This window comes from Mustela nigripes, chromosome 4, assembly GCF_022355385.1.
Source record: "Mustela nigripes isolate SB6536 chromosome 4, MUSNIG.SB6536, whole genome shotgun sequence".
Lineage (NCBI taxonomy): Eukaryota > Metazoa > Chordata > Mammalia > Carnivora > Mustelidae > Mustela > Mustela nigripes.
This window is the reverse complement of record NC_081560.1, coordinates 182,380,153-182,390,243: the sequence shown is the minus strand read 5'-3', so window position 1 is coordinate 182,390,243 and position 10,091 is coordinate 182,380,153. Positions and strand designations below refer to the sequence as shown.

General features: G+C 54.0%; 1 protein-coding gene across 6 annotated transcripts in view; it reads left to right on the top strand.

Annotated features, from left to right (window-relative positions):
• The first annotated feature begins 1,757 nt into the window (after positions 1-1,757).
• Positions 1,758-10,091, top strand: part of FGFR2 (fibroblast growth factor receptor 2) — a 103,241-nt gene continuing 94,907 nt past the window's right edge. The window contains exons 1-2 of one of the 6 annotated variants that reach the window (XM_059398717.1): positions 1,758-2,187; positions 6,142-6,433. In XM_059398717.1, coding sequence (XP_059254700.1) covers positions 6,265-6,433 — 169 coding nt within the window. In that variant the 5' untranslated portion in view covers positions 1,758-2,187; positions 6,142-6,264. Of the gene's footprint in view, positions 2,188-3,705; positions 3,832-6,141; positions 6,434-10,091 lie in introns of those variants that run through there. The other 5 variants (XM_059398719.1, XM_059398720.1, XM_059398716.1 and 2 more) reach the window with 5 other exon arrangements.

Here is a 10,091-nt window from a genome sequence, read left to right as displayed (position 1 = left end):
ATTGGGGTGAGGGACGATGGCTTCCTGCACCAGCAATTTATGTGAGAACGTGTTCACAGCATTTTGAATGGCTGACGGATATGTTGCAGGACAGGAAGGGAATCCGTCCTGAGACACTTGAGTTTCCCATTGGTGGGGAATATAAAGATGTTAAGTGCCAGGGCCTGAGCTGGCAGACATTCAGCCCCGTCTCTTTTTGTGACCCCAGGTCTGACAACTTGAATAAGGTATTGGTATGTTCAGAACCATCCGGGTATATGAGCGGATCCGGCTGTGTGGCTGTGTGAGCAGACTGGTAAGATGTCAGTTCATGAAAAGACCTCTGGACCGATCCAGGTGAAAAGACTTGACCAAAAACATACGCCAGCACTTGGACCGATAATTTTGGTTGAGAATCTATTCTTTTTGCTGTCAGATTTCCAAAATAGAATTTCACAGCCATTTGCCTGAAGCATGTCAATGGATTTGATACTTCCAGCATGTAAGTCATTTCATGAAAGTTTTCTGTGATGTATCGTGAAGAAAAATTATTTTCTCATGATGCGTGGCACCTTCAAAAAAAATTTTTTTTTGTAAATGTTATTGAAGTGTGCTACGTCGGTGACCCAGGAGCAACTGCATTTCTCAGTGCTGGAAAAGTCGATTTTCCAGGTCAGTTTTGTACTCACTACTCCATCTATCTTCAGGCCTCAAAAGCATTCTGAAGCACTTTGGGGTTTAATGACCTTTTCTAAAGAAAAATAATTAAGGTTTTTATCTATATTGTCTTGGACTTAAGCACAAAAGCTTAGGAGCTGGATGAGTGGGGAGGAGAGAAAGTGTATTAAAAAATAAATTACCCCATTGCCACAGCCTCCCGAGAAAGGTAAATGGAAAACATGAACTTAAACCAGGTGCAGCCTGGCATTTAGTTGAAGAATCTGATTTTGCGGTTGAAGAATCTGAGATTCAGGAGGAGGAACTGCTTTGCTCAAGGCCACACAGCTATTTATAGCAGAGTCGTCTTTAGAATCTTTCTAATTTCTTTGGATTACTCCAGATATATATTACTAAACAACACTTTTTTTTTTCCCCTTTGTCGTTGCTGTTTTTGACTTTCTTGAGGGGAGGCCGGATTCAAAGTCAGGCTGTGCCCATAAGCGGCTGTGTGGCCCTGGGCCAATGACTTAACCTCTCTGCTCCTGTTTCCTTACCAGAAAGTGGGAATAGGACTTTCTGCGGGGCGTTGGGGCCAGGAAAAAAATAACCTGCTCAGCGTGTCCTGCCCAGAGGAGGACCTCCAGAGATGTTGGTTTCTTCCCTCACCGCGGCTGTTTTGCAGGACAGAGAAGTGCAATGTCCTGCAGACCTTCTCATCCACAAGTTTCAGTTGCATTAACCCCCACCCCCCCCACCGCCCCGCCGCCCCCACCGCGCAGCCGGCAGGCAGGTCGTCATTTGTTTTCTGCCTGGAACTGAAACAACCAACGCGATCAGCCGGCGCGCCGTCGGTCTGGGTCCCCGGGGAAGGAGGGGGCGGTGGCGCGGGGCGAGGCCGTCGCCGCACCTCTCGGGGCCGGCGGTGGCCGCGGTCTCGGGCGGCTCGCGGGCGTCGGGAGCCGCGCCGAGTCGGGGCGGCCGGGCGCGCGGCGCTGATTGGCAGAGCGGGCGCCGCCGTCCAGGAAACGGCTCGGGTTTCAGCGGGGGCGTGACCCGCGGGGAGGGGGCGGCGGCGGCGGCGGCGGCGGCGGCGGAGAGCGCAGCCGAGAGCCGAGCGGGCGGGCGGCGGGTGCGGAGCGGGCGAGCGAGCGAGCGCGGCCGCCACAAAGCTCGGGCGCCGCGGGGTCTGCGCGCGGCGTAGCTGGCCCGGCGCGGCGACTCTTCCCGGGCTGGCGGGGCCCGGGCGCCCCGAGGCCGCGGCTTTCCAGGGCGCCCCGAGCGTTCGCAAGTTGCGAGCAAAGTTTGGGGGAGGAGACGCCGAGCCTGAGTCCTTTCTTCCTCTCGCTCCCCAAACCCGAGGGCAGCCGGCGGGCGTCATGCCCGCGCTCCTCCGCAGCCTGGGCTGCGCCTGAAGCCTCGGAGCCTGGGCGCAGGCAGGACCCGAGGACCGCTCGGTTTCGGAGTTTGCCCCGAGTTCGTCGCTTGCTGCATCCCGACTCGCGCCGGGCGCGGGGACAGACCGGCGGCCGAGGAGCGTTGCCATTCAAGGTAATCGCCGCGTCGGGTGCCTCGGGGAGCCTCGCCCGCCGGGGAAGCTGGCGCCGCGGGAGCGCGGGACGCCGGGTGCACCGTCCCCCGAGCGGAGGGCGCGGGGGACTGGCACCGTGGAGCCTGTTCCCCCTCCTCCCTCTTTGGCTGCGTAGGTGATGGGGGAGCCGGGTGCGTGCTGACCGCGGCCCCTCGGGAAGGTCTGCCTCTACTTACACCCCATCCAGATGCTGACATCTGCCTTTGGCGCTGACACCCCCTCCCTGTCAAACTCCGGCCGGCGCCGTTCCACGGGCCGGCGCGATCCTCCGACCCCAGGGCGGTCAGGCGAGTGGCGGGGCTACCTCGCTGGTGGTTCGACCCCGCGGGTCCGGGGTTCGGAGGGGCATCGTCGGGGTGCCTCATTCCGGGGTCTGGGGGGCGCTCGCCTGTCCCATCCAGGCCGGGGGTGGGCGGATGGAGACCCTTCCCGGGGAGGGAGCCGCTGGATGGGACCGGCGCCCTCTCCATATAGGGCTGGCTATGCTCGGGGGGTGGCACCTTGGGCGGGTAGGCCGCTGGGGTTCCCCGGTTTCAGTAACCGGCGCCCCTCTCCCGCTGCCGCCGTCGGTGCTGGAGGGAGCGCCCCGCGCCTGGGGCTAGGGGGCGAACTGGACCGACTTTTCCTAGCTCGCCGCCTGCTCAGCCGGCAGCAGCTCGGGGGTGTCGAAAGCGCCGGCGAGTTCTAACTTGCGCGCCCATTCTTTCAGCGCCGGGGCCGCGCCGGGGAGTCAGCCGAGGGCCCTGCCAGGCGCTGGCTCCCACCCTCGCGGCCACAGGGCCAGGCTTCGGGGTCCCGGCCGGGCGCGCCGAGTCGCCGCCGCTTCCTTCGAAGCTCCGCTCCCGCCAGACCCTTCTCCGGGCCTGCCTTCCTCCGGCCCAATTCAATAAAACCTGCCCTTAAAAGCAAACCTGCTTTCACACTCGGGGCACCCATTATGTGTTTGGTGTGAAACGCTATCAACATTTAAAACCCCATTGTCCCCCTGGTCCCAAATCCCTGTAAATCTTCCACTGGCCGCGACTCATTTTCATCTGAAAAGCCTGTTTAGTTTGAATAGAAAAGCAATCAGGCGCCCCTCTCCCTCTCCCTGGAATGTCAATTAAAATGCAGATTTCTCTGAGCTCTTTAGCGCCCCAAGAAGGGGGAGAAAAACAGGATATTCCAGGCAAGCAAATGAAAGAAATGCTACAATGGAACAGGGGCTGGTGGTGCTCAGGAGTTCCCCAAAGCTGCGGCAAGTTCTCACTGGCTTGCTAACATTTACCAGGGCATGGATTGTCGTCCTGGATCAGCCTGTATTTTGAGTTTTTTGAGATTTCTGTATGTTGAAGAATCTCTTCTCCATCCCCCCTTCCCTCACCCGCCCAGATTTGACCCCTGATAGCTCCCTCCATTACTCAGCTCAGAAGACAAGGAGAACAGTGGGGAGGCTTTGAGCTCACTGATAGGTCTGCCCCCTGGGGGGACCCAGGCATCCCAACCTTGCCTGGCACTGTTGACTTTTCTGATGTAGAATCCACCAGAAACAAAGCACCCAAGTGCTCAGCATGGGTTAGGCGGCCGAGGACAGATAAGCGCTCAGCGATAGAAGCTCCGTTAAGGTAGGACTGTGTTGGTTTGTCTTCTTGGAGTGTAGGGGGGGTTGGGGAGTATTTTGGTTAATTGAGCTCAGCATGAACCTGGCATAGGGGCCACTCGCCAGCCAGGCCCCCTTGCTTGTCAGTTTGCCCGTCTATGGGGGCAGGCTTGTGTCCAGGTGAAAACGGACCAGGGGAGCGGGTGGCCACGGAGAGCCGTCCATCATAGGGAGGGTGACAACTCCTCCCTGGGCCCAGGCTGAGAAGAGAGTTCCCTTTCAAGGGGAAAAATAAACACGCTGGGGCTTTCACTGAGGCTCAGACTCCAGGAAGGATTATGGTATTGAAGGCAGGAAGCCGGGATTGTGGCCGCCAGAAGCCTGCTGGGCCTGTGTTCCCAACACCGAGCCTCGGGACCTAATTATCCTGCCTAGGAGGTCCCTCCACACTTGTGTCCACTCTAGTGAGGAGCTGTGCAGACCTGCTGCCTTAGGCCTCCGCCTTCCAGAGATTCGGGCAGGGGGCGGCCTGGGGCCTCGAGCTGGTAATGGCTAAAATTCGAGTTTCTCCTGCAAGCCGATGGGATGAATGAATGGTGTGAGATTTAGCTGGTTTAGGTCACTGGCCTGTTTTCTCTGCTTGCAGCAAAGGAGGCCCCTCTGCGCCGGGACAGGTGTGTGATGAGGCCAGGGAAGCAGCCCAGGATGAAATCTCCTGCTAGGATTTAAGATTGTTTAATGAAGTTGTATCAGAGGCAGAACATTCCCATGCATTCTGGAAATGCTTAGTAAATCGATGAGAATGCTTGTGTACTTTCCTCCCACACGTGTGTAGAAATAGATACGGAGTTATCTTTTGAGGCTCTTAACTTCAAGAGGAAAGAAAATTGAGGGGGGGGGACATCCTTCAAGCAAGCCTAAAATAGAGGGTGTGCTCACAGGCACACGCTTTTCCTTGCTTTTGCCCTGAATCACACCGTTTCATATGTGCTTTCTTTTGAAGCGGAGGTTTTCTTCTTTCCTTCCCAGGAACTAGTGCAGCATTCTCTTTTCCCATTTTAATCCTTAGTCAAGGCTAGCAGGAACAGTTTTTCTGATGTAGCTTTGGAGAGACTCAGGCAATGTTGAAGTCTCACATGGCAGTATTTGGAAACATCGAGTTGGCATGCCAAAAATCCAGGCTTTGGAGATTTTTATATTAAAGTTCTCACCCTTACAACTCCTCCCCGCCCCCCCAAAGTGAGGTTCGTTTGTTTCACCCAATCTGTGATTGTTTCAAATGTTCTCAAGTTTGTATATTTCGGTTGTGCACTTAGTCATGGAGGATAATGAATGCACTTAAAGTTATTTGGAATAGTTAAGCTTGGACAATTCTCTTTGCTTTTGGGTCACATGGGTGGCCAGACCAATGAGTGGAGCACCCTCTGTAATTTTTGAAGTCTTAACTAATAGGTTAGCCTATTGGAAGTTATTGGCCCAATCACATACCAGGGCAGTAATTTGCACATCACCTTCGTTCTTAATAAACACCTGCCTTCGCAGCCCCTCCCTTCCGTCACGAACCCCTGTGGGCTGAAGACAGTTACCGGGGCGCGAGGGGGGGGGGCTGTTGCGCGTAGTGGCAGTGGAGGGGGATTCAGGCTTTGAATGTATTGGCGGCTCCGTTCATTCTCCTGTAAGTGGCTGCTTGGTGAAAGATGGAAATACATTTCCGTATTGGAAAATGAATCCTGACAAGTGTAAACTGGTGGGGGCTTTCTGGTCGCCTTCCTGGGGTTCCCTTTATTTTGCTGGTCTCCTTTCTGGTCCAGTGCTACAGGGAGCCTGGGGCCAGCCACTCTGCTGCAGCCCCCGCAGAAATTCTGCACGTAGACACCTCCACCGTCCAGCTGTCTGAAGCCCCGTTGGCCTAAGAGAAGTTAACAAGGCGGGTTCTGCCAACCTGAGCACTGGTTAACTTGCTTTTGTAGTTGCCCTTGAAACTAAGGTCGTGTTGCTTCTGCGTTTTGAGGGCTGCAGAGGTGACAGTGGATGGCAGAAGAGAGTGCGCCTTGCCTAACCCGAGTGGCCGCCGGGAGCTGTGTCCTGGAGCTACTCCTTCATCTCCGTTTTTTAAAAGTCTGCTTTCTTTCGATCAGCCCGACATGGCCCGCGGGGCACTGATCTGGCGGGAGCACCTGGGACCCTGAGGCGTGCGGCCCAGGCGTTTGCAGATAATGCCGAGGAACTGCTGGCACCCGTCCGAAGAGGCTGAGACACTGTTGTAGCCCACTTGGGTTTGCACCCGTTGGCCCTGGGGAGGATTTCACTGACTCGCCGACTCTGTCTCCCCTAGAGGCTGCAGCAGCTGCGGGAGCAGCGGCCAGACCGGCAGAGGCTGCGGGAGCACCTCGGCTCCGGAGCCCACCGCAGGCTGGAGGTGTTGCTGGCAGTCCATGCTCGCCGGCGACGTGTGCAGATGGGAGTGACGTCCACATGGAGATATGGAAGAGGACGGGGGATTGGCACCGCCGCAGCCATGGTCAGCTGGGCCCGCTTCGGCTGCCTGGTCGCGGTCACCATGGCAACCGTGTCCCTGGCCCGGCCCTCCTTCAATTTCGTGGAGGATACCACATTAGAGCCGGAAGGTAAGTTGTTTCCTCTCACCCTTCAGGTCACCAAGTTTGTTTGGAGATGTGTCTGGGGAAGTGGCCCTGAGGTCAAGGCCTGCATTGTAAGTGAGTCTTTAAGAGCAAGGCGCATGGGCTCTCTGCTCCCCGGCAGGTCAGAGATTGGCAACTCCCACCTCCCCCAAAGTCAGAGATGGCGGGAGACGCTTCCTTGCTGTGACACTGTGGTCAGAAGGGTCCAGTTTGGTGGCTTCTCGGTGTGTGCGTCTGTTTTCCTGCGCAGGCTGAGGGAGGCAGCCGGCCCTTCCCCTTTCTCCCCCGCCCCGGGGAGCTGTGGGAGGGGGACGTCTAGGTGAAGGCCATCTAGAGCCTTCCCGGCAGGAGCAGTCTTACTGGAGGGAGAGTCTTGCTTCGGATGTAAAGAACTGGCTATTTTCTGACAAAAGGAGCCGCAAAGGGAGATTGCCAACATCTGAAATGCTGACATTTTATTTTCATTGTCTAAGGAGAAAAAGAAGCTTCTGGAGCTCACAGAGATGCTTGATGGTTAAGTTTTTTTTTTTTTTTAAAGCCACTGTAAGTCCTAATACCTCAGCAATACGTCACAGAAGCTGCAAATTCTGTTTGAGGTGAATTTGTAAGTGATGGTACCTGGGTGTCTCCCACATCTGTGACAACTTCCAGGTCGACCAAGCCACACACTGGTGTTTCAGCTTTGGAAATTGAATTCTCAAGGGAGAAAGCCAGTTGCGAACACTAAGTGGGAGCGAATTACTCAGCCGGGCAGGTCTGGAACCTCTTTCCTGGGTCTTTCCGAGATGACAGTAGCCAAGCCCTCACTTGGGGCGGCATTGAAATCTGTCATCAGCCGAGAATATTGGTAGCTGAGTTATTTTTCGAGTGGTAATCCGAGAATAAAATGGCAGATCCCAGCACTCATCGCCACTTAATGAACCTGTTTGCTGAGAGCCCACCTGGTGCTTGCTTCGCTTTGGGGGCCTGCCGGGGTCCTGAGTGGTCTGGGGTCAGTTCAGCTGTTCTGGAAAAGCACCCGGGGCCACAGGCTGGCCGAGGACAGAGAGCCTGGTCAGGACAACACGGGGCGGAGGGCTGCATTCCTGCCTGAGGTGACCGCACTGAGAGAGGGGCTCCCAGTGGGACCCTCATGGAGGGATAGGAAAGAGCAACGGCTTTTCTAAAACGGCCCTGATTTTACCCAGAGCAGTCGCGCTCTGCCCAGATGCTGTGTCTCACACAGAGGCACAGAGGCCTCGTGAGAACAGGTGCGGTGACGTCACAGTAGCTTCTCGGGGAGAGGAGTCTGGCAAGAGTCTGTGTCTGTGGCACTTACAGGCTCTAGCTACGGTGATGAGGGGACAGCCTCCTTGTGACCTGTGCTGGAACGTAAGCACACGTGTGATTTGCAAAGGCAGTACCTTTCTCCGGGGCTTAAAGGGAGAGAAAAAGGTCCTGCTTTCTGAACGTCAGGGCTGTACTTCTTTAATTTTGCTAATAATTAAAATCGATGTGTTTCCTAATTGCTGGTTTTCCCTTGAGTACGAGGCTCAGCACGCAGCCAGGCAGCTGAGCCAGGATTTCCCACCCGATGTGCCCGGAATGGCCCAGGTTAGGAAGAAACTGTCATTTTTCATTTCGATTCTCAGGGCAGCATATTCTTGGGAGTTTATCTCAGCAGAAAGTGTAAAACGGTCCTGGAGGACTTCTTTTCTCCTCCTTAATTACTGAGGAAAGTTTAAAATATGCAGGAAGAATGAGGTGGGGGAGAGAGGGGCAGAAACCATGGACAGCGATAAAATGCCCCCAAAGGTTCTTTGTGTAAAAATTTGTCGCCAACAATGGGAGTATTGTTGAAAGCAGGTCTTCCCAACCAGGGTTCTGGGGCTGTTCTTGGGGGTTGGGGGTGGGGTAGTTCGCCAGTTCCCCCAAATTATAGGAAATACTTCACCAAAGATGTTTGATGCATTTTTCTGGGCTCACAGCTTCTGTGAAGTTTGTGTCCAGGGTTGTGAGACGTTTTAAATGGAAGGCGCAGACCCGCAGAGGACTGGCTTTGGGAAAGCATGGGAACCCCCGCCCCTCTGTTTTCCTTCCTGCCCTCCCATGGTTTGATAAGGTGACCTTGAAAGGTCTTCATTAACGTTGTGTATGTTAACGTCGTCAGGAGGCTTCTGGTTCCTTACGTTAAGAGATCACCAGGACGTTTCAGCATCCCTGGGAGCAGAGTGTGGACAGTGTGTGGCCTGGTGTCTGCGGGGGACCCAGGACATGTCAGCCTCCTTGTGGCCCGAGAGATGGGCTCACGTGTCTGCTCTGTCCTGTGTGGGCTGGTCCTGCCAGTTGCCATAATGTCAGGAATCGTGGAGGCTCTTGGGGACAGTTGGGAAGAAAGTCACTCTGTCATGGAGAAGGCCCTTTGTGACTCCAGGCAGCCGTGTTTGCTTTCTGGAGCATCTGGGCCGCCCTGGTCTGTCCTGGTCTGTCAGTACCATGTCGGCAACCGATTTGAGTTCTTCCATTGCAGGTAGTTTTGCTTTAGGGTCAGAGGTTATTAGGAAGGTTATCTAATTCTAGATGAAAAAAGAGTTAGCTGGAAGCCAGTCGACTGACTGGGACAGCTCTAGTTTAGGCCATGGAGCCAGTCCCAGCCTGTCCCCTGTGGTTAGTGTGACTATACCTTTGGTTAATATAAGTTTAAGCTTAACCTTTTATTGCACCAGACCCCACCTTGGAAGACTTTCCGGTTTGTTAATTCGGAGGCTGAGATTAGATGAGGTCTGTTAGGCTGGACTGGAGGAAATCGCACCCAGGGAAAAAAGCGAGTGAGTTCCAGCAAGGAGCCTGAGCCCTAAGACGGGAGGATCCTTTGTACAACATGATCCTTTATCATCGTATCCTATCGTCCATCACGGGCCATTTGTCTTCTGGACACGATGAAGTAGAAACAAACAGTAGGGTTGGATCTACTCAGCTGGCTTGAGCAGCAAATAATCTCTAGGAGATTTTAGTTAATATCCCTGATTAAAAAAGAATATTTCCAGTGGGTCATTCATTGTTGTGGAGGAATGGCTGAAGGCTATAAATTCAGTTATTGATGCAAGGGGGGGGGGCAGTCCTCAATGCCAAGTCCTGTTCTGTTCATTAATATTCCCATTATTTAAAGTAGAGTCAAGCTTGATTATCCCGGGGAGGAGGTGGCTCTTTCGAGTTCTTGTCACCTACTCTGGTTAATTAAGTCATTGTTGACATTAATGATATCTTTGTTTACAGCAGCCCAGTAGGAGCTAAAATAAAAGGGCTTTTCCAACCCCAAACCCCTAATTACTTTCCCACCCTCCAGAAAGTGTGATTCTGGAGAGCAACAACCTGGGAAGAATATAGTTTTTCTTTTCTTTTCTTTTCTTTTTTTTTAAACCAGGTTTTTTTGGCCACCTTCTAAGAGGTGATGCTGTCCTGGACTGATGTGAGTTGGTCCAAAACTCAGTAGCAGAGTGGGCGAGTGTAGGACGCACATGGAGAACTTTCGAAGTTCAGATTTTTCCAGCATGGTTTAAGTTCTTTATTAGAAGTGTTGCAGATGCCACAACGCCAGCCACACGCATTTAATTGCAAGTTAAAAGAAGAGAAAAAAAAGAATGTGTCCGCATACCAAGAGTGA